This window comes from Typopeltis vanoorti, chromosome 11, assembly GCF_054136105.1.
Source record: "Typopeltis vanoorti isolate ZY-2024b chromosome 11, IOZ_Tvanoo_1.0, whole genome shotgun sequence".
In the NCBI taxonomy this organism is placed as follows: Eukaryota; Metazoa; Arthropoda; class Arachnida; order Uropygi; family Thelyphonidae; genus Typopeltis; species Typopeltis vanoorti.
The window spans coordinates 41,879,286-41,905,385 of record NC_143559.1 but is presented as its reverse complement, the minus strand read 5'-3'; the positions used below and the strand labels follow the sequence as shown (position 1 = coordinate 41,905,385).

The 26,100-nt window shown below is 35.6% G+C and overlaps 1 protein-coding gene across 1 annotated transcript in view; it reads right to left on the bottom strand.

The window, feature by feature from the left end:
• LOC150101467 (serine/threonine-protein kinase Genghis Khan-like) overlaps nucleotides 1-26,100 on the bottom strand; it is an 896,778-nt gene that overhangs the window by 13,025 nt on the left and 857,653 nt on the right. Inside the window, 1 exon segment of the mRNA XM_090400803.1 lies at nucleotides 13,064-13,202. Within this exon segment, the coding sequence (XP_090256929.1) occupies nucleotides 13,064-13,202 (139 nt within the window).

The following is a 26,100-nucleotide window of genomic DNA, read 5'->3' as shown; positions in this document are numbered from 1 at the left end:
TTTCCCACTTCAATGGCCTAGAACACTTTAAAATAATTGACAGTTTATATATATATATATATATATATATACTAAAGATACCAAGAAATTTTATATATTTGGTCTTAATCCTTTTCCCAAGTAAGCAAAACAAAGTTTTGCATGTGAAATATATTCACATTCTGACCTACTTGTACTAATTGACAGTTATATATATCATCATCATCAGCCATTATCGATCCACTGCTGGATGAAGGCCTTTTCAAGATTACTCCAACACTCTCAGTCCATGGCTCTCCTTTTCCATGTCACTCCTGTAAATATCATGATATTATCAATCCACCGTGATTTAGGCAGGCGTTGTGGTCGTTTTTTCTCTCGTGGAATCCAGTCCAGTACTTCTTTTGTCCATCGCTGATCTTGTCTTCGGGCAATATGCCCAGCCCATTGCCACTTTAGATGTTTCACTCTTCCTATGATGTCAGAGACTTTGGTTTGATTTCTTATCCATGTATTCTTTTTGTGATCCAATCTTGTGATACCAAGCATACTTCTTTCCATACTAAATTGTGTTGTTCTTCATTTTTGAATTTCCTTTGCATTCAGTGTCCATGTTTCACAGCCATATGTCTGTATAGGAAGAATACACTGGTTAAAAACCTTTCTCTTCAGGCATAATGGTAGTTGGCTTTTGAATATTGAATGTAATTTTCCAAATGCTTTCCACCCAAGCATTGCCCGCCTTTTAATTTCATCCATGATACTTTGTTCCATTGATATTTGTTGTCCTAAATATATGTAATGATCTACTTACTTAATTTCCTCATTATTGATTTTTATTATTTCTGGTTGGACATAACTATTGAACATTACTTGGATCTTCTTTAGGCCTACTGTTCTACTAGCAATTTGAAGCTCATGGATATGAGTCTGTAATTCATGTGCAGTTGAAGTAAAGATAACTATGGCATTTGCAAAGCATAAATGGCTTAAATATCTTCCATTTATCTTTAGACCTTTCTCTTCCCAATCAAGAAGTTTGAATATTTCTTCTAGGTATGCCATGAATAATTTGAAGATATTGTGTCACCCTGTCTTATACCTTTCTGTATTCCCACAGTAGAGATGTTTCCATTGAAATGAATTGCTGCTGTGGCATTGGTGTATGCTGATTTGATAGTTCTGATGTAGGGCTCTTCCACTTGTTGGTTTTGTAATGCTTTAAGTATTGCACAAGTTTTAAGTGAATGAAAGGTTTTCTCATAGTCAATAAAACCAAGACATAGTGGTAATTGATATTCATTACACCATTCAATAATCTGCTGTACAACTTGAATATGATCCATTGTACTAAACCCCTTTGAAAGCCTGCCTGTTTTCTTTTGGTTGTGCTAGGTCCAGAGTTGCACAAAGTCTATTAGCTAAGACTTTTGTAAACACTTTGTAGACCACTGATAGTAGACTGATAAGTCGATAGTTTGTCAAGTCTTCTATCTTACCTTTCTTATGTATCAGAATTAGGGTAGCCTTCTTCCATGTTGTTGGTACATCAGTTTTCTTCAGGCATAAAATAAATAGTTTTGCTAAGAGTTCATAGATTATTTCTCCACCTGTTTTTAGAAGTTCAGCTATAACTCCATCCTTGCCTGCAGCTTTCCCATTTTGGAAGCTTTGCATGCTCTGCATAACTTCTTCTGGTAGAATCTGTGGTACTTCAGCTGTGTTGTAGTTGTCTTCTTCTTCATTTAATTCATCATCCTGGTATAATATTGAGTAGAATTCTTCAATTCTTTTTGCTATAGCATATCTATCTCTGGTGATGGTCCCGTCTTGTAGTTTGACTGAAACCATCTGTTTGCTGTTCATCAATTGCTGTTTGGCTTTTTTGAGACTATGGTTGTTTTCAATTGTTTGTTGTATGAATTTACAATTGAATTTTCTTATTTCTTCTGTGATATGTTTTCCGATTGTTTTGCACAATTCCGTGTATTCAATTTTATTCTGTAGGTTAATTGATTGTTTCATTTCTCTTTGTTTCTTCATAACCTGTTTTGTTTCTTCAGAGATTTTGTCTTGTTTCTGTTCTGTGGTACCAGCTATTTCAAGTGAGCACTGTAAAAGGTTTTGGATAATAATGTCATTACTTTCTGATAGATCTGCATTGTCATCTATAATAAGATGTTTAAATCTATTGTTTAGTTCGTGTTGGAATATATCTTTTTTAATGTTGAGTTTGTGTACATCTATGTTTTGCTTTGATCTCCGAAATATTTTTCTTCTTTCTTTTTGGCAGTTTATTTGAATCTTACTGCATACCATATGATGGTCACTTCCAATCTTGAAGGTGTTTATAACAGAGCAGTCTTGAAAGATGTTTTTCTTATTGCTGAGGATAAAGTCAATTTCACTAGTTTTTCCATTTGGACTTTTCCATATCCACTTTCTACGTGTTTTTTTTCTTGAAGAAGGAATTCATGATATACAGGTTTTCTTTTTTTGCAAATTCTATTAACCTTGCCCCTCTGTCATCTCTCATATCATATCCAAAATTTCCCATTGAGCTTTCATCAGAATGTTGAATACCAATTCTAGCATTAAAGTCTCCCATTACAATTCTGAAATGATGTTTTCCTTTATTGTAGAGCTGGGATATATCGTGATAGAAGGCTTCAATTTCTTCGTCAATATGACTTATCGTTGGCGCATAGACTTGGACGATCTTAAGAGTGTATCTTTTCGAGATTTGAACAACAATACTTGCTATTCGATCGGATACACTGTCAAATTCTATTATGTTGTTCTTCAGTTTTTTGTTGATCAAGAATCCAACTCCACTGATTCTTTCTTTATCTTGACCTCTATAATATAATATGTCTCCATTTTTTAATCGAAGAATTTCTTCACCATTACATCTGACTTCGCATAGTCCAAGAATGTCCCATTTTAGTTGCTTTAGCTCTTCAGTTAGTTCAGTTAACCGGGCCTCACTGCTCAGAGTCCTATAGTTTAATGTTCCAAGCTTTAGTTTCCAATGGCAGCATGATCTGGTTACCTGGGGATTCTTAGCACCCTCTGCCTTCATGACTGCCTGCTGCCATAGGTAGTAGCAATCCGGCCTCCGGGGAATGAGGGCCATTTTATTTCTGTCGGATTCATATTAGAAGGTTAGGCCATTAATTCACCACACTGGCCAAGTGCAGGTTGGTGAATGGCAATATTTTCACATGGGATCGCCATTCCCAAAACCAGTTATATATATATATATATATATATATATATATATATATATATATATATATATAATATATATATATATGTGTGTGTGTGTGTGTGTGTTAAAGATACCAAGAAATTTTATATACACTTGGTTTTAATCCTTTTCCCAAGTAAGCAAAACAAAGTGTGTGAAATATATTCACTTCTGACCTACTTGTATATAGAGGCTAATGACGTTATATCACTTACCTTAGTATGTATCCCATAATGCAAAGTGCACCTCCTTTCAGGCATGTATAATGCAATGCATAATGGGAAGGGCCATTACCCAGATTGGTTTCAATTGTGAAGTCTCTTCAGTGGAAGCCAGACCAGGGAGAGATATCAAAGTCCTTATAGTCCTTATAAGGACTGGCTTAAAGGGGCGAAGCAAGAATGCTTTTCATCTTCCCCATTATCTGTAGAGGACAGTGTAGGTATAAGGTGGTATTGAGCTATTAAAGCTCTGATCATGGCCGGAGGGTAACAGCAATAGCCGAGCCTCAGTTAAAACTTCATTAGCTAAGCATTGCCATCCATTACCCTCCAAGGGTATTGGATTGAATGAATCAATCACTGCATCTCACGGTCGATTGATTCCCTCCACGCCAGATATCAAAGTTGAAGTAATGCAAAAGTCATATATATCTCATATACAAGTAGACAAAAGGTGCATGACCTTCTTCATAAAAATCTCTGGATGAGAGAAAGATGTAGAAAGTTTTTTACCTTGGGTATAATATACGTTAAAGCTACCAAGAAATTTTATATACTTGGTTTTAATCCTTTTCCCAAGTATGCAAAACAAAGTTTCACAAGTGAAAATAAAAAAAACTTTATTGTCGAAAATGAAGGAGAAGAGTGCCCATAAACTTTTATGAATCTCTTTTGATATTAAACCTTCTTTTACAAAGAATTTTATAACCGCACGATACTCAATTTTATCCATTTTAAAGGATACAGATAACACTTTTGCTTCAGGCAGCTGTGCAAAACAAACTACAACTTAGAAAAAAAGAAATCTTGCCAATAGTGTTGTCATCTATGGTTGAGGCCGAGAACTTTTCAGACCACCCTTGTGTGTGTGTGTGTGTGTGTGTGTATGTATGTATGTATGTACACACACACACACACACACACACACACACACACACACACACACACACACACACACACACACACACACAGTTGGGTCTATTTTTATGAGGTAGATACATTCCACAGAAAACTGCATATAAAAAACCACACAAAAAAAAGACCTAATTTACGTTGAAAAATTAGGGATACGTTCTATACTTTTCTAAAATCCCATAAAACCGAAGCAATGAATTAAAATAAACCTAAAATCGCATCAAAAAAGTTTATAAAAATTCAGGAAAATAAGAATGCCTAAGTTTGTTTTAAACCTTATTCATTTAATTTTATTGAAAAGTAACAATTTTTTTGACATTTTTTCGTCAGAATTATTGTTGCTATTAGACCATATTCGGCAAAGTTTGCGAACTGGTGCGAAATCACTTTCATCACCAGAAGAGATAGTCAGCGCATGAGATCTGTATGGTAAAGGCAATGATTCTTCTCAAACAGAATTAGCTTCACCCTCCTTCTGTGCTGATTTTTTTCTTCTGACAATGCAATCAGTGATTAAACTTTGCGATGATGATTTTACTAATTTTTTATACAGCTCGCGATATCCAGACATATAGTTCTTCAGCTCACGTTGGAATTTAAAGGCTCGTTCAGAATTTGTCACTAACAAGAAAATGATTTTCCAATTTATTGCACAGTTCAAGACCTTCTCGAATTATATTTGCAGTGAGGGGAACAGCTTTTTCTTCCGCTTCACTATCATTTTCTGAATCTTCGATGACAGCTAAAGTTGATCGATATCCAATAATATCATCGTCACTTAAGGCATTATCCACAAGCAATTCGTCCACATCATGCTGGCTAAATGTATCAAAACCTTCTCCATCAATTTCATGTGTCAAAGCAATGATTTCAGCTGATAATGTAGATGTTTGAATGGTTGCACTGTTTGCAACACATCCAGGCCAAGCTGCTTTCCTACAGGCATTTAAAGTTTGTGGTCTTATTTCTGCGATTGCAGATGCAACATGATTTAAACAGTTCAAAATAGAAATTTTTTCCCCCAAACGTCAGTTACTGTTAACACGTTCGCTGCCAACTATGAGTATACTCGTAGTTCGTATATGAGCTACATAAGCCAGCTACAAGTATACTCGTATGACGCTTACTGCAGGCAACGAGATTACCGTACTGACCTTGAAGAAGTGAAATTGCTCGGCGTATGGGAACAGACTATGCCGAAGTAGCGTGGCAGCGAACGTGTTAAGGATTCATTTTCTAGTTTATCCATTACACATTTTTTGAAAGTCATTATTCAATTATGCCTTGATCTATTGGCTGAATAATGTTTGTTGTATTGGGTGAAAAAAACATTACGTGCAATTTGGATGTTCTAAATGTGGATGATTTAGGTGCATTGTCAACAATTAATAAAACTTTAAAATCGAGAGGTTTTTGCTTCATATATGTTTCCACTTCTGGTACAAAGCAATTATTGAACCATTCAGTAAATACAACAGTTGTTACCCAGGCCTTTGTATTAGCCATCTAATGTACTGCAGCTGTTTTAGATCTTTGCCTTTCAGAACACGTGGTCTTAGAGATCGATTTACTAGGAGGGGTTTCAACATTCGATCCCCTGATGTATTGTTACAAAGTAACAACGTTACCCGATCCTTGCTTGCTTTAAACTCACCTTTTTTCCCCCTCAGACTTTGCAGGTTAGTGTTAGCTAACCTACAAAGCATTAAACACTTGATTGGGGCAATATCCATCATCTTCAATAATTTTGGCTAACTTCTCTTGAAAATTTTTGGTTGCTTCTTCATCTGCTGCCGTAAACTCTCCTGTAATCTTCATGTTAAAATCGAGAAGTGCATTCCTTTTTAAAAACCCAGTTAGCCACCTTTGCTAGCCGAAAATTCTTTATCAGCCTAGGAAGCGGAAGTAGATGGCTCCAATTGCTTCATCTGTTCATAAAACTGAAGAACTTTTTGTTTAATTAAATAACCACTTATAGGAATTCTCCTTTGAGTTAATTCTTCAATCCAAATTACGAGCACTCATTCCGTTTTTTCTAATAAAGCATCTCTTGAGTACGATGATAGTTTGGCACCAGAAATTACAGATTTTCTTATTGCAGCTTCATTCTTTTTAATTGCTCTTATAGTAGATTCACCTAAATTAAAATGTTTACCATATTATTATGATAGCAAAATTTAGACTTACGATAATGAAAAGACAAACACTTACTCACATACAAAATTAAACTTCACAGACTCTCACTGCTTACACGTTACTCATGTTACGCCAGAATGTGCTGCAACACATTGTTCATTATGTACAACGTTGGAAACCCTGAATTTCCATGACATATGCACTGCATAACTTCAAAACCGCATAAAAAGAGACCCGAGTGTGTGTATGTGTGTGTATATATATATATATATATATATATATATATATATATATATATATATATATATATATATATAAACTAAAGGTTAATAAACAAATATATACACTATAAACTAAAGGCTTTGCAACCTCCCATATGTACAGTTAGAGGTAATACTCTTGATTGAAAAAAGTGTGAGCAAGGTTGTTCCAGAAAATAAAGGTAAGTGAAATGAAAGAGAATGACAACAAATTAGTTAAGAGATTTGATGATAGGCTGTGAGTGTATCTGATCAGCATTTGCTTGTGTGTTTACAGGCTCAAAAGAAAGTGGAGGAATGATGGTATGAATGTCAAAAAATGAAAGATACAAATTATCTTCCTAAATTCTCAATCCTTGAATAGAATAACATGCACTTCTTTAGATTAAGAAGGTTTCTCTTAAATTCCCTCTAATCCTTTCTTTTTATTATTTTTTTCTCATACATATACAAACATTTATATTAACTACTCAACAGTGCTAATTACATATCACCATCAAATGTCTTATCAACCTCAATTTCCTTCAATGTTCATATGGAGTGAGTGCATATATTAGAACATGTTATTATAATATTATAATTACATGTTCTAATATATGTAATATATAATATTACATATATTATATATTACATATATTATAATTGTATATTATAATATATGTAATATTATAATAACTGTCATTCAGAATTTATCAGTAATAGTAACAAGTAACAATAATATCCATAACATTTCCCTTACCAGTTACTTAATTATTAATTAAATAGTCATTTAACTAGTATTCAAGAAATTAGCAACAATAATACCAGCTATTGAACAACACACCAGCCAGGAGACCATTTATTAGAATATTACCTAATGTGATTAAAACATTAAATTATAATTACATAACTAGTTGTGCTATCAACTTATTTATATTAACACTTATTCATTCATTTATTTTTCTACTTTTTTAACTTATCCACCCTCCACCTCCATGACCTTAAGCTATTTCATCCACAAAGCTAAGCCAAATGCAAAAGACTGGATATCTATTCCTATTTGCTATGAACCAATTTATAAACTTCAACAAGCATCCTCTCCTTCTCTTGTTAGTTAAACTCAATAAATGGCAGTTTACTAATTATTTCTCATAACTTTCCTGATTTAGAAAGTTTTTTAACTTGGGTATATTATGTATTAAAGATACCAAGTAATTTTACATAAACTTGGTTTTAATCCTATTTCCCAAGTAAGCAAACAGACAAGTAAGTCAAGTTTGCGCCTGCACGTAGTGCAAGTCTGAGGCAACTCGTGGTAAAGGTGGAGTAAGCTCCGATCACTTTCCTTAGAATTTTCCCCTAATGCAAAGCATATCCCCTTACAGAGATGTATGATGCTATGCATTAAAGGCAAGGGTCACTACCCAGACCGGTTTCGACCTTAATACATAATATACCCAAGTTAAAAAACTTTCTACATCTATCTCTCATCCCGAGATATTATTTAATAAGGTCAAAGCACCTTGTGGCAACTTGTTTAGGTAAAATTCATAAGCTCTGTATTACTTCAACCTTGGCATTTTTAGGTCTGCTTCCCACTGACGAGACCTCAATAAAGGTCAAAACCGGTCTGGGTAGTGACCCTTGCCTTTAATGCATAGCATCATACATCTCTGTAAGGGGATATGCTTTGCATTAGGGGAAAATTCTAAGGAAACTGATCAGATCTTACTCCACCTTTACCACGAGTTGCCTGAGACTGGCACTACGTTACCACGAGTTGCCTCAGACTTGCACTACGTGCAGGCGCAAACTAGACTTACTTGTCTGCTTGCTTACTTGGGAAATAGGATTAAAACCAAGTTGATATAAAATTTCCTGATTTAATTCTTCAGAATCCTTAGTAAACCTTCTCTGTACACCTTCAAGTTCTTAAACATCCATCAGAAATATGGATGACCAAAGGTGGCAACCATAATTTAAGACTGGCATGACCATAGACAATTTACTGTGTTTTTCTAGTTGTCACACCTAATTTAATTAATTCCTTAACTTAAATTCATTATTCATTACCAGCAGGCTGATCGTGTCAGAAGCTTTAACATGGTGTCAGAGAAAAAAGATAAGTTGATAAATATACATACCAACTACCATTATGCCTGAAAAGGAAAGTTTTAAACCAATGTATTCTTCCTATATTGACATATGGTTGTGAAACATGGACACTAAATGCAAAGGAAATTCAAAAATTAAGAACAACACAATTTAGTATGGAAAGAAGTATGCTTGGTATCATAAGACTGGATCACAAAAGGAATACGTGGATAAGAAATCAAACCAAAGTCTCTGACATCATAGGAAGAGTGAAACATCTGAAGTGGCAATGGGCTGGGCATATTCCTTGAAAACAAGATCAACGATGGACAAAAGAAGTACTAGACTGGATTCCACGAGAGATAAAATACTGACATGGTGGTGATGAGTAGTAGATGGTGGCAGTTATGTGTAGTGCGAGAGAGAGAGAGAGAGATGGTGAGATATTTGTGGTGGAGTAGAGTAGAGTGCCCTCCCATGATGAATCCTTCGACTCCTTGGAGGTATATATATATATATATATATATATATAAAACGTCCAACAAATTGTTGTCTCATGAAGGCAAACACATTGTTAGACGTTTCAAAACAATGAAGAGACAAAAAACATGATAAAAACATTTCAAATTTCAGCTTATCATTTTATATACATAGAGTGTATATATATATATATATATATATATATATATATATATATATATACATACATATATGTATGTATATATATATATATATACATACATACATATATCCTACACGCTACAGGTACAAGTGAGCCAGTTCAGCAGTAAGGGCATTGTCATTGGAACAGATTGCTCTTGTTCTGTGGGTTAGCGTTTTAAAAATACCATACTGTTGAGAAGGGTGATAATGTGACTGTTTGTGTAAATATCTCCCTGTATGTGTGGATTTTCTAAAAACTGAAAATGATAAGGAACCATCTGGAAGACATGTGATAAGTGTATCCAGAAAGGGAAGACAGTTATTAGCTTCCAGTTCCATTGTAAAGTGGATTTTAGGATGTTGGCTATTTAAATGCGCTAAGAATGTTTTCAATGACCCTGGGCCATGTGGCCAAATAGCAAGCACATCGTCTTATTATTATTTACTTATAATTTTGTGTTCTGATATATACTGTCGAAAATAAAACAACATGTATGACGAATACATAAGCCTTTCTACACGCTTATTGAGAAATGAATTGCTGACAGAAGAGTTTAGAAAGTATTTCTACTTTGTTACAAAGTAAATTATGCTTAACAAGAAATTATACTGTTTTTATGCTTTACCTAATCAATATGTTCTTCTTATATATATGGCTGTGAAACATGGACACTAAATGCAAAGGAAATTCAAACAGAACAAACGCAATTTAGTATGGAAAGAAGTATGCTTGTAATCATAAGATTGGATCACAAAAGGAATACATGGATAAACCAAAGTCTGACAGCATAGGAAGTGTGAAACATCTGAAGTGGCAATGGGCTGGGCATATTGTTTGAAGACAAGATCAATGATGGACAAAAGAAGTATTGGAGAGGAAAAACAACCACAGTGCTGACCCAAATCATGGTGGATTGATGATATCAAATCTGCAGGAGTGGCATGACAAAGGAGAGCCAATGACAGACAGCTTTGGAGTAATCGTAGAAAAGCCTTCATCCAGAAATGATAGTTGTCCATGAAATTTTTGTAAGATACTTTTTTTGACTATCCCATTTATGAAGAGTTTTAAGCCTTAAGCACTATTAGTGGGCTAATGGTTGGATATTTCAGATACCTTTCAGGCATGCAGACCAAATGTGGTCTTTTTATATTCCACTTAGGCATCTAACAAACACGATAGTAATGATGGTGTCACACTGGGCAATTTCTGTATTGTTATCAATCACCTATCACTTAAAGCCTCACAAACATCCGTTCTGCAATGGAATTTGAATCCACTGCCCACTGACTGCAGGACAGAAACAGTATCTATTTGCTTGTTTAGGCTGGTTTTATCTGCTTTACCCTTTGTATTTTGTCATCAGAAGGATGACAAAAATGTTGAAAAATTTTTGAAAAATTACAATATCAAGTATGAAAAAAATCTGTTATGTACATATAAAAGCTGAAAATTTGCATGTTTGTATGAAATATAACTGCAATTAATTATAACTCTAGTTGAAATAAAGAAATGCCTAAGTATGAATCTGTAAAAGGCATGCAATCTGAAACTATTGTATATTGAGAAATTAATCACTAACAGAAGAGTTTAGAAAGTATTTCTACGCTATTACAAAGTAAATTATGCTTTACAAAAACGTATATTGTTTTATGCTTTACTTAAGCATGGGCAATGTGAGGTAACATAACAATAGGTCACTTGCATATGGCAGATAACTTCATATCAAATTGCCCTAACCTCATAATTCCCAAGACACTTCCTTTCAGATTATATTGCCAAGCTAGGCATTAATGAAAGGGTCACTATACAGGTGGGCCTCCAAAAACTTGATTATTCATTAGTGGCTCCACTAGACAACACTGCAAACCTTGGCCCTGCACAGTAGGCAAAGGCACACTGCTAAGCCAAATCTTAGTTCTGCTCAGAAGTCAACAAAGGCATGCCAAAATTTGGTCTGTGCTATTAGAAAGAAGAACCACTCTACTTCTAGGACAAACACCCTCCAGAAGAACCATGATCAAGGTCACACCAGTAAGAGCTAAACTAGAGGTTAGTGTCCATAATATGATCAAGACCACATCAGTGGGAGTTAGACCCATGGGGATACTGAGAGTTGAATCAATGACAGAAATCATGTTTTCATTAAAAAGTAGGAAAATGGTGTATCAATCTAGCATTCAAATACCCTGGACGAGCAATAGCTGAAGCAGATTTTTTTCTCCTTATTTACAGAGTAAATTATACTTATGCTTATCCTTTACTCTCTGTGTGAAATAATATCACAATAGACTACTTGTAACTTTCTTGTTCAAGTATAAATTACTTTGTAACCAAGTGAAAAGCCTTACTACAACTATCTCTCATCCAGAGTATTTTAATAATATTGTGCTACATCATTTTCTCATTTGTAAGCAGAAACAAGACTTCTACTACTGATTTAGCTCTCAATATCTCAAAGTTTCTTGCTTCTGCTGATGGGACTCAATAAAGGTTAAAACAGGGCTGGGATACTGGGACAATTTGATATGAGGCCATCCATTGCTACATATAAGTAGCCTACTGTGATGTGTACTTTGGATGCTCATGCTTGGATAAAGGACAAAATAAAGAATATTACTATGATGGAAGGGATGTAAATCATCGATAAACCTAACCACTTGCTTCTGAACAGAAGAAAGGATTTTTTTAAGGAGAATTAAGGCACTGCCTAAAATGTGAAGAGTATTCTATAGCATAATGGATTCGAAACTCCTTAACAGCAGTCAGAAGACTTCATAACTGACTTAGGAGAATTAGCCTCAGGTGTCTCATGAATATATTGAACACCCACAGCACTGACTTGAATGACTCTTTTTATGTGAGAAATCAGGTTCAGTATATTGTTAAGTTCAGCACATATTGCTTTACATCTATCAAACTATAACATTGTATTTCATTTCATTATCTCATCTTCCTTGACTGTTCAGTTGACTCACATATAGCAAACTAGTAAGGACCAAAGGAATTCTTTCTTATAGTGGAAGGTTTGCCATAATGAATTTTTTAGCATAGCTGCTAAAGAACCTATATGACAGAGTATTATAATTAAAATTATAACCTATAACAGTATGGACTTGAGCACTGTATTAGGCAAAATGGCCTGTTATGACTATGTAACTTGGTTTTTATTAACTTCGTTTATATTCTCCAAAGTCTGCAATGTCTGGCAACTGTATGTTCACTGTTTTGCTTTTTTTTTAATTTTGGAGGGAGGGGGGGGGGGTTAAGAAGAGCTTAAGTTTTTGAGTAGAAAAACCCTGCCATCTCCATATGACACCAGCCATTATCTCTGTGCATTGAGATAATTATGCAGATATACTCTGATTTCATTTCTTATTAATTATGGTTTGAAGTTATAATGGTAATTTGTAAACTATTTTATTTCTTCCTAGGAAATTGTATACTTCTTACTCTTTGTTATTTGCACTCAAAGCACAATTATTGCAAATTACGTTTTTTTTTTTAAAAACTGTAGACATTTTAGATAACTTAGTATTATATTAGAATTGAATAAATTATTTACCATTCAAGGGATGAGTACTGAGCGGTCGGCGTCCTGTTAGTTCTCCTGGGGTTCTTGGAATTCCCGACTTTGGAGGATGAAGTATCTGCTTTACCCTTTGTATTTTGTCATCAGGAGGAGGTGGAGCTGGAGGCTTTACCTTTGAAAAATTACAATATCAAGTATGAAAAAAATCTGTTACATACATATAAAAACCATGTATTACAATAATATCATTATGGCACCAGCATTCCTACCAAATATTCATGTCTATTTATCACAATATTTTTAAATCCTCTAAGTAAGGGATTTTACACTCAGACTGCCAAAAGATATTTTTGGAGGGTGTGTGATTTAGCCTAACATGATAACCTAATATAAGAAGTAAGTAGTATTTAGTTTTAAATTTCTGCAAGTCTCTTTGTTTTGATATTTGACATAAAAAGATCAATGTCATATTTAATAAGCCAAATCAGATATTGTGCCTCTTTCATGTCAATGATTAATTTCAAACCATGCTGGCTGTGAGCATAAGCCATTCCTTAAGATAATAACAACACTACTTAAAAAGATGATAAATTTTGAAAGCTCACTAAGGGAACTTATTTTTTTGGTATAATCTTAGTATTGTGCTACTTAAAAAACATGGACTCACCTCAGAAACTCACATATTCAGCTTTTTTAATATCACCTTCAGTTAAATACCCATTAACAATGGATATGTAATGGAAACTACACTTGTGGGGTTTATGATAGATTTTGTATTGATGCTGGTCAATACAAAGTTATCACACTACTCCATAAACTAATCCAGAGCTTACACTTCCACCATTCTCTCAGACAATGCATTCCATGCTCCTTTCATTCTCTATGCAAAAAACTTGCTACTTACTCTTTTACCAGGACTATTGTTAGGATATATTTGGCAAGCACTATTTTCTGTCCCTAAATTCAATAAAATATGTAAAGTTAAAAACAAAAAAAAGTGTTTTTTTATGGTTGAGATACAATCATACAATCAAACAGAAACGTGTCAGTGATGTACTGCATAATGAAAAGGTGAAAAAAATCGCTAAATTCTGAAACACTTAATGGATGTTGTCCATTACTTATCAAAGCAAGAGCTACCATTTCATGGTCATGACGAGTCCCTGACGTCTGCAAACAGAGAAAATTATGTACAACTTCTTGATCTAATAAGTCAGTATGGTCCGCTTTTGGCAACTCATTTGAAGGAGTTCTCTATTTTTAGAGGTACATCTTCAGCCATTCAGAATGATTTGATTTGCTGCAATTACCTCAGTAGTTATGGAGGTAATAAAGAAAGAGATTGAGCAAATAGCCTTTGTGATGCTAATTTTGATGAAACTTCTGACATCATAAACAAGTTTCAGCTTTTGACTGTTCTTCATTACATTGACGGCAACAATGAAGTTCACAAAAGATTTCTGGGTTTTCACTGATGTGAGCCGAGATCGCTCCGCTGCAGCACTTTTCGAACACGTGCAGTTCTGAAGGAGTACAAGTGTGAGAAAAAACTCATGGCACAGTCATATGATGGTGCTACTGTCTTAGCTGGTCAAGTAAGTGGTTTAAACAAACAGATCCAAGAACAGTATCCATGCATGACTTTCGTGCATTGTTACAGCCATTTGCTGAATTTAACACTACAGCAATCTGCTTCCAACATCAAAGAGTGTACAGTGTTGTGTTCTTTCAAACTATGTTGGGTCTTACTGCTTTCTTCTCAAAGTCTACAAAGAGGACAGCTGCTCTTAAGAACTTTCTTGAAAGGAAATTGCCCACTGCAGTGCCAATGAGATGGAACTTCACTTCACGTATTGTGAACACTGTGAAAGAAAATTATGGTATGATAGAGGCATTCTTTCAACAATTTTGGATGCTCCAGATGACTGGGACAGTGACACAGTTTTGAAAGCGCAAGGTTTTTTAACTTTCTTACATAAGTTTAACACTCGATTTCTACTGGTAGTATTTTCAAAGATTTTCTCATTTTTTGATGTTGTCTTTAAAATTTTGCAAACCAAATCTCTAGATATGAGGTATTGTGGCAAAACAATTGAAGAATTCTCTTTAAATATTGAGACTATGAGAGAGGAAGGTTTCACGAGTATTTATGACAATGTTACACGTGATGTTAATGTTTGTGAAGGGAAGGTCATGAGAGACGTCATGTGCGATGACTCAGAAGACTTAAGATTTAAGCATCTTTTCAATGAAATCCTGGACAACATCATGTTACAAATTCGAGAACGCTTCAAATCTATTGAAAATTTTCAGTTCTTTTCTCTCCTTAATTGTGATTTTTTTGAAAACTACAGAAATAAATTCCCTGATAGTGATGTAACATATCTGCAAAAAACCTATGGATCATTATTCGATATAGTTCGCTTAAAGGCTGAACTAAGTGTAATGTATGCATTGTCTGAATTCAAAGACAGAAGCATTTCAGATTTAATGAATTTCATGCACACCAATAAAGTGTACTTGGATATGCCTGAGGTATTCAAACTCATAAAGTTGGTATAAGTATTCCTGCCACGACATCCTCTGTGGAACGCTCATTTTCGGCGTTAAGGTGCATTAATACATACTGCAGGTCAACCCAAGGAAAAGAAAGACTGTCATTGTTAGCTCTTTTATCTATCAAGAAAATGTTGCTTGGAAAAATTAAGCTACAACCAATTTTTTATGATGATGTTATTGACCAGTTCATAAAGAAGAACCGTAGGGTAGAATTTGTATTCATGTAGGTCAGCTAAATTGAAAAAGATAGAATATCATTTGTAAAATAAATGTTGTATTTGTATGATTAAATGTACGTAAATTTCTAAATATATAGTTTTAAATGGTCAATAATTCATTATTCTGCTAATCAGACTTCAATCACACTTCTCACTCCCTGAATGATAACAAGAGCAAACGTGAATTTCAAGACCAGCATTCGCCCCTGCTCATCACAACTATTGCAACATATCCTCTCTGAACTTCACAATCACCATAAAATTCCCTGCTTTCTCCACTTCTTCCAGTATAACTCTGCCAAGAGAGTAAGAAGCATCCCATCTGTGGATCCCAAATTTCAAAACCTTACATTTAGTTGCATTAAACTGACATCTCTATTTATTTTTCTGCCTTTCCAGCTTATTCATATCCCCCTTCCAGAACATCAGGACTATTACTAATAACTCTCCCAAGCTTCACATCATCTGCAAAAACTAAATATTTCTTTGTAGTCCTGTGACAATATCACTGACATAAAATTGAACAGTAATGGTTCTAGTATTGAATTCTGTGTAACTATACTTCAAACCTTCCTACTGCCTGACACTATCTCCCCCCATATATAACTTTCTGATATTGATCAGAAAGCCAGATCCATATCCAAATCCATATGTTGCAACTTAAATAACCAAATTGACATGTGACACATTGTCAAATGCTTTTGCAAAATCTGAAAAAAATGGCAGTGTGTGTCTTACCCTCAATCATTGCTCTTGTTACTCTAATGTAAAAGGGCAACCAGATTACTCAATCAACAGCACCCCTTAACAAATCCATACTGGCCTGCATAAATAATGTTGCCCCCATCTGCCCAATTCTACATATGAGTTCTTATTAATTTCTCTAAAGCTTAACAACTGCAGAAGAAATAAAAACAGCCCTGTAGTTTGATACCTCCATTCTCTCACATCTTTATGCAATGGCACTATCTTACTCACCTTCCACTCTCTAGGAACTTGTCCAGTTGCAAGAATTTCATTAAACAGCCAAATTAATGGCAAGGTCAGTTCCAGAGCACAATCCTTTAAAACACATGAAAAAAAATTCCATCTAGTTCCCCTGCATTACTGATATTTAGCATACTTGGTATTCAGAATACATTCTCTTTATTAATTTCTAATACTTCACCATTCACTTCATTACATAGCTCAACTACGTCATCTGCATTGGTCACCCAAGTACCATCTCCATCTAGCAAGGTAATCCATTCACAGTCACATTTCTTCCTGCTTGCCACATTGTGAAAAAAAAAAAAAAACCCAGCTTGATATTCTCCTTGGATTGTAACATTAGTCTCCTCTTGTATTCTAATTTTTCTCTCCTTACAGTACTAGTCACTTTCCTAGCCATCACCTTATGTTCTCCATCTTTATATACGAGGTGGTATCAAAAAGTTTAAAGAGTAACTCTGTTTAAGAGAAATTACTTTATTTATCTACGTTTACACACTATCACCTTCAAAATAGTCTCCTTGCATAGCAATACAGTGCTTCAGCGTTCCTGCCACTTCTGGAATGTGTCCTGGAAGTCTTCTTTTCATAGCATATCAAGCACCTTCTGCGATTCATGCTGGATCTCCGCAATGGTGTCAAAGCGGTGACCTTTGAGTTGGATCGTCATCTTCGGGAAGAGGGCAAAGTCTGCAGGAGCCAAATCTGGCGAGTAGGTTGGGTGCGGAAGTGAGATCATGTTGTTTCCAGGAAGAAACTCGCATGTCAGGAGAGCTCGGTGACAAGGTGTATTGTTGTCATGGAGCATCCAGTTTTTCACGCACCACAGATCTGGTCGCTTTAGCCAAATATCCTCCCTCAGATGCCTTAAAACCTGGCAGTAGAACTCGCTATTGATGGTCTGGTCCGTGGGGACGAATTCTCGATGCACAATGCTGCGAATGTCAAAAAAGATGATGAGCATGCACTTGGTTGAGTTATGGACCTGCCTCGCCTTTTTCAGTTATGGAGATGATGGGCACTCTATGAAGACCGTTGCTTCGTCTCAGGGTCACACCTGTACACCCAAGTTTCGTCACCGGTAATGATCCTCGACACGAAGGACGGGTCAGTCATCCACGGCACGCTGACAGAGTTCTTGGCAGACTTCGACGTGGTGTTCCTTCTTTTCCTAGGTCAGCAGCCTGGGGACGAACTTGGCAGCATCACGGTGCATGTTCAAATTAGGTAATCCTCACGTGTGAGGATTGCCTGGACTGTTCCGTTTCACACACCAACAATGGCAGCAATGTTGTGGAGTGTTCTCTGATGATCCTCATGTACAAGTTGCCGAATGGTTTTGATATTTTTGGGAGTTAAGCTCATTGAAGGTCTTCCTGATCTCTCGTCATCTTCCAGTGATGTTCTTCCACTCTTGAAGTGCGTGCCACTCAAAACACCTGGAACGACTCATTGCAGCATCGCTGTAAACTTGCCAAACCATGTCAAATGTCTCTGTGGCAGATTTGCCCAGTTTAACGTTCGCTCTTTGTTTTAACTTGCTGTCCATGATGAAATCACAGACGTGGTAATGCATGTGGTCAGAATAGCACCAGTTCACAGCTCCTGATGTACGTGCATCTGTTGGCGTGTTACAAAACTAGTCTCGAAACTTTTTGATACCACCTTGTATTTTCCATGATATCTTTGTCATCTGCATTCCTGTTTAATTTCTCTAGCCATCCATTTGACTTCAAATCATTTTATCTTTTTCATCCGAGGTACACAATCTGCCATTGTTGTCAACAATTTTTTCTTGAGTATCTCTCATTCACTACTGACCTTCATCCATTGTACTGCTGTAAATTGGTTCTAAGTCTATGATAGTTGTCAGCATTATAACTCCCACATAAATTTCCTTCTGCCTTGATACTTCTGCATGCCTCTTCATATTCCAAGTCAGGACTACCTGGTCAACCTCACCAACTAGGAGCAAGTATGATATTTTTGTCACAATCAAGATGCTCTGATGCCATGACCAAATCCAAAACGTTTGATCTTCATGTTCTGTCCACTACATGTGCTTCCTCTGTTCAGTTTATATTGCTATAGTTGAAGTCCCTCATAATGATTGTTATATTTTTGTAACATTTTAATATAATTGATATATTAAAGATATTTGTGGAGTAAAATAACAATATACTTATTTTTTTATTTTTTTTTGTTAGTTAAAATGTTCCAGATTTATATCCGTGAGAGTACATTGAGTTCAAGATCAACATGCTGTGTTCTAAAGAATAAAGAACAATTACAAAAAAAAAAAAAAAATTAAAACGATTTTTTATTATTATTATTATGCGACACCTCCAGGAAGTCCAAAGACTCATCAAAGGAGGGCACCTACTCTACAACTCTCTGTCTCCAATAACTATAACTACACTAATGCCGTCTACCACCCACCACCATCACTAGCATTTCTACAGACAATCACAAACATCTCGCCCATGGCAGAATTGGAATCTGCAGCCCTTTGGCTAGAGAGCAGATACGCTAACCACTCAGCCGCATATACTTATATAATTATAGTAGTCCTCCCTTATCCGTGGGGGAATACATCCCAAGCCACCCCACGGTACCTGAAACCGTGGATAATACCAACTCTATATATACTATGTTTTTTTTCCTATACATACATACCTATGATAAAATTAATTTATAAATTAGGCACAGTAAGAGATTAACAATAATAACTCATAATAAAATAGAACAATTATAACAACATACTGTAATAAAAGTTATCTGAATATGAATGGAATCTTGGCAACTTTAGCATACGTTTTTTTTTATTATTATTTATTTATTATTTTATGAAGTTGAGAACTTTCACCTTTTTTACTTGAAGGAAGCACTTTACAGCTTCTCTTTGGCATATCCGAATTACTAGCATCACTACTCTTGCGCTTTGGGGGGGGGGCATTATTAAGTAAATAAGGGTTACTTGAACACAAGCACTGTGATACTGTGACAGTCAATCTGATAACCAAGAACTAATCATAACAGCATGCAATTCCTGATATTCCTGAAAGGTTGCAAGGTGCAAGTAGCTTTCACCACCTTTGCAATGAGCCTCGTGCTGGACTACCTCTGGGATCAGCTGAATTGTCTATTGCTAAAAGAAGGAGCCATATGGCTTCATTTTGGTGATGTAAAATTACATAGGCAAAGTGGATATTAGATCCCACATTATTTCAAAGCTGAATGTTTGTAGAAATCATGAAAGTTTCAAAAGTTGACATGAGAGCTTAAGAGAATACAATCCTCGGCATCTCTGAGTTGTCTTAGCTTGCACTACCTACTTGACTTAAGTAGTTAAGGCAACTCGAGGATGCCGAGGATTGTATTCTTGTGAGCTCTCAGGTCAACTTACAAAACTTTCATAGTTTATACAAACATTTGGCTTTTAAATAATGTGGGATCTAATATCCACTTTGCCTAAGTAATTATAAATTGTTTATTTCTGGAATTTTCCATGTAATATTTTTGGGTTGAGGTTGATTGCAGATAACTGAAACTGCAGATATGGGGGGGAGGGAGCTATGGTATATACAACAGATAATACAAACAAAGAATAATTAAATGGTCAATTTTAAATTAACATAAATGAGTTGAATAAATTTTTCTCATACTTCAACTTTCACAGTTAATTCAATACTGAGAGAATACATGAAATATTTTACATAACAAATTGAAAATAGCATTCAGTTAAACATTCTGTAGTCTCACTTGGCAATAGACAAATTCCCTTTAATGCATCTATTTTTCAATTTTCTGAAGAAGGCATGAAGAAAAATCTCATAAACAACAGGAATACACTGATTGAGCAGTTCCAAACTGATTTTCAATATAAGAACTTTCACCCAGATTCCAAATTGCTCCTTGGAATGTATATCACTTCTGTTTAATTGAGCACAACATATTTTCACATACAAAGGCTTAATACATATTACACTATATTTTGTATTTGATCAGCTAAATGCCCACATAAACAAAGAACCTCTATTTTCCAGTCCTTTACCTATAAATATCTCCATAAATCTAAACCAAACTCTGTACAAAAAAAGAATCAAAAGAAATGCTCAAAGAAAAAGGCCTAATTACTATCAACCTTCTTTCATCCTCCAAACAGGTTATTTGTTATACTGATGGATCGTCAGACACCAATATGATTAATGGAGGCAGCAGTGTTCCTCCTTCTACTCCTGAAAGGTGAAAAATTTTCAATAAAAGTTGGATATGGGAGAATTGCTTCCAATTTTACCAGCAAACTTTACGCAATAAATAAAGCACTCGAAACCCTTAAAATTATCATCATCTCAACAATCTGAGGGAATTATAACTTACAGTGACTCAAGATCAGCTATAGAGGCAATCAAAAATAGCATTACCAAGCTCACACAAGACACACATAAACTCTGAAATCAACAAAAGTGTTTAGGAAAAAGTTGCATTTTACAATGGATTCCTGCTCATGTTCGGCATTGATTACAATGAAGCAGCTGATAAATTAGCAAAAGAGGGCCAGAAAACTCAACCAAGAAACTCACATGATAACTCTTGCTGATGCTAATGCACTAGCAAAAGCTGAACTAATTCCACTGAAATCAGTGATACATCAAATTCCCGAAATCAATGTTGACAGAAAGACCTCCACCACGATAGCAAGACTACGAACAGGACATTATAGATAAATTTAGTTTAATCCTTTATCCAGGTGTGAGCAAACAAAGTTTGCACCTGAAAGTATCTTCAGGACTGGGATAAGGTGGTACAACACCGGACAACTCGTTGCAAAGGTGGAGCAAGCTAACATCACTCCTATCTCAGTATCTCCTATAATGCAAAACACATCTGCTTGCAGATATATATAATGTTATGCATTAAGGGAAGGGCCACTACCCAGACTAGTTTCGACCTTTATTGCGGTCTCTTCAGTGGGAGCCAGGCCCAAGTGAAGATACCAGGCAGAAGCATTAGCAAGGTCATCTCTACCTATAGGAGTTGCTAAACGGTGTGCCACCTTTTTATTAAATTACTCTGGATTTAGAGAAAGATGTTGAAAGTTTATTTTTCACGTGGTTAGACTGTAATAAATTTAGTTTAATCCTTTATCCAAGTGTGAGCAAACAAAGTTTGCACCTGAAAGTATCTTCAGGACTGGGGTAAGGTGGTAACACCAGACAACTCATTGCAAAGGTGGAGCAAGCTAACATCACTCCTGGAAGGTGTATGGCGGTAGTCTGGAAAGTTCTCGGCCTCGACCATAGATGCCAACACTATTGGCAAGATTTTTTTTCCTAAGTTGGTACATCTGTCATAAGCATTCATGTGAAATTGTAAGTCATTCTATCAAGTAGTTTGTTTTATACAGCTGCCTGAAGCAAAAGTGCTGTCTGTAAACTTTTATGTGAACTTCGAATGAATTTCTTTTGGCGTTAAACCTTCTTTTACAAAGAATTTTATACTCAATATACGCATGATACTCAATGGATAAAATTGAGTATCATGCATATATTGAGTATAAAATTCTTTGTAAAAGAAGGTTTAACGGCAAAAGAAATTCATTCGAAGTTCACATAAAAGTTTATGGGCACTCTTCTCCTTAGTTTTCAACAATTAAGAAATGGCCTGCCGAGTTAAAATGTGGCCATACCAGCCTTGAAGATGATCCACGTTAAGGACGTCCAAAAAGTGTAACAACACCAGAAATCATTGATCAAGTGCACAATATGCTGGAGCATCACTGGAATAAATGTATTAGTCTTAAGGGAGATTATGTTGAAAAATAAAAAATACTGGACGACCGGCAAGTCAAAGTGTGTGAAATTGCTGAGACTATAGGCATTTCAAAAGAATATGTAGGATATATTTTGCATGAAGAATTGCAAATGAAAAAGCTTTGCTCAAGATGGGTGCCATGCTTACTCACAGCAGATCAAAAATGCACTTGCATGAAAATCTCTGAACAGTGCTTTGAGCGTTTTAACAAGAATAAAAGTGATTTTGTGCATCAATTTATTACTATGGATGAAACTTGGATTCACCATTTCACAGCATAATCCAAACATATTATTCCGATCTTTAAACCAGACTAGACAGAAAAATTTGTGAGAAAAGGCCTGGTTTGCAGAAGAAAAAAATCATCTTTCATCAGGACAATGCACCTGCCCGCAAAGGTGTTTTGGCAATGGGAAAATTAAGGGATCTGTACTATGAAATGTTGTAGCATCCAGACTATTCCCCAGATTTGGCTCCCTCTGACTTCTATTTCTTCCCAAAACTAAAACTCTTCCTCGCTGGTCAGCATTTTTCTTCAAATCAAGAGGTGATCGCAGTTGTAGAAGGGTATTTTGCAGATCTTACTGAGAACCACTACAGGGATGGGATAATGGTGCTGGAGCATCGCTGGAATAAATGTATTAGTCTTAAGGGAGATTATATTGAAAAATAAAAATTAATTTTTAAATTATAAATTCGTTTTTTCATTGTTAGGCCAAGAACATTTCAGACCATGTATAAGGAGCTGAAAGTTTATTTTTCACTAGGTTAGACTATAATAAATTTAGTTTAATCCTTTATCCCAGTGAGAGCAAACAAAGTTTGCACCTGATCTCATATCCACAAGGAGATGTGTTTTGCATTATGGGAGATACTGGGATAGGAATGTTGGTAGCTTGCTCCACCTTTGCTACGAGTTGCCTGGTGTTGTTTAGTCCTGAAGATATTTTCAGGCGCAAACTTTGTTTGCTCTCACTGGGATAAAGGATTAAACTAAATTTATTACATGTATAAGGAGGGTATGAAAAGGAATGAGAGGCAGGCTTTTTGCATGGAGGATTGTGAATGATTGGAATGTAATGCATTGCCCGAGAGTGTGGTGTCTGCAGAGAATTTGAATGTATTTAAGGCACAGTATGATGAGCTATGTGTGTATGACAAAGGGATTCCCATGATGAGTCTTTGACTCCATGGGGACCTTGGGGAAAATAATAATAATATGTTATATCCTTTAATTGCTATCTCCATTGGAACATTCTCCTTGGTTAACCAAGTTTCAATGCTAACAATCTTTGGAGAGACTAAGTCAATCAATGCCACAAACTCATTTTCTTTATTCCTAATGCTTTTAGTATTTGTATACAGAAAAATCACAGCATCACTAGTATTCTTATAACCATTATTATTATTCCCTGCATACTCCACCTGGTTCTTCTGCAATATAGTGTACACCTTCTCATTTCTCATGCCACTATGTTCCACTCTTGCACGTACAGTTTTCTAGCCCTAACACATTTACTTGTTTTCTGGACAAGTGCCTGTATCCTTCTGTATTCAAATGTAATCCATCACTTTCATACAGCTATCTTCTATTCTCATATGTATCCCACATATCCACATATTCCAGACTTCTCTTTCTACACAATCTTGCTGTCATCTCATGTATTATTACTGCCCTTTTCCTCCACTCTGCATTATCATACTGGAGCAAAACATCCACTGTTTTCCCTCTGACATTTCTGCTGCACTATCCTTAATATCAGTTCAAATCTCTTGGTGTATGATTCATGCTACCTCTTAGGTCATTCATACCAACCATTCATATGTGATCCTCCAAACAGAGTCATTCGTTCATTCTTCTCTCACTGGCTTTCAGACTCTTTCCAATCTCTCTCTCTCTCTCATTTCCCCTCCTTCCTTCCTTCCATCTCTGCATTCCTTGCTTTCATAATCTCTCATCTTTCTTCAATTTCCTCTCTTCCCCTGCTGCTCCTATTCTCATGCCATCCTCTATCCCTTGATCTCTCACACCTACTCTCGTTCTCCTTGCACTAGCCAACTTCTCCAGCCCCCAGATCTCTTCATTCAATCTCCTCAACTCAGTCTTCCTGCCTTCCAACTCTTTTCTCAGCCATTCTATTTATCTCTTTACATTATTATTATTATTCAGGCCTCCATGGAGTCAAAAGACTCCTCATGGGATTTACATATCCTGCTTTCAACTGATATTCTCTCTCTCTCTCTCTCTCTCTCTCTCACACACACACACACACACACACACACACACACACACACACACACACACACACACACACACACACACACAATAATGGCCATCAGACAAACCATCTCCCTCTGCCACACTGCCCAAGGTCAAATCCACATTTACATTTTTCAAATTTTCTTCATCTCAACTCATCTCTTTCATATTGTGGCAACAGGCTCACAATTTTTACTTTCTCACAGTTGCAGCAGCAACTCTTTCATATTCTATTGCACATACCACACTTATCACCTACTAAATAATTTGTACCAGTCAAAATAAACATTACCTTCTTTCCCTGCATCCATACAGTTTCACTAAAATCCTTAATCTTGGCACCTGAAAAGCAGTTTCGTTCACAATCTCAAGAACTCGTCTAATCAATGAATTACCATACAAAATCTTATCCTTATTCTCCCATTTTTTTATCTTTTATACTCTGTTTTCTCTCCCCTTGAATCTTCCCTTTCTTTCGCTTCTGTGTCATACCATCCACTAGGCATTTCTCCAACCAATCAATCTCATATTTTGTTCTGTAGAGAATCCCATGGCACACTGTCTTTTCCATTACTATCTGGTCATTTTTTTAATTTTCCATTGTTTCATTCTTGCAGTCACTCGTACCACTTTGAACATCAACCTTGCCAGTTGTATTTTCATGCGTTTTGTCTTTCAACTCACTGTTATCATTCTTTTTACGCTCCACACACTTCCGACATTCCCTCTCAAAACACTTATGACAAATCCAATGTTCAGATTCGTTCACTTTCCAGAAATGTTTTGTTCTATGAAGTGCATACATTTGGCACCCGCTACATTGAACAAAATCACATGTTGAAATCACCCACCATTGTTTTATGCATCATTGCCATGAATATAATAAAGAATACAATAAAATAAAAATAAAAGCTTTCAAAACTACACAATTAAGCACACAACCCTTACAATTAAACAAACAAATACTCATAAATAATTTAAAAAAAAAGCACTCTTTCACTTTCAGCACCAAAAAAGTTTCAGCACATATGGTGACTAACTCTAGCATGCAAAATCACACATATATATAATATTCTCTCTCTCTCTCTCTCTCTATATATATATATATATTCATCTTTTTTTGACCGAATGAAACCTAGAAAATAGATAACAAGTTAATTTAATGGAGCACACAACATTTTGTCAAAAATGACTTCTTCAGGTGTGGTAACACTTAAAAGCAAATTAAA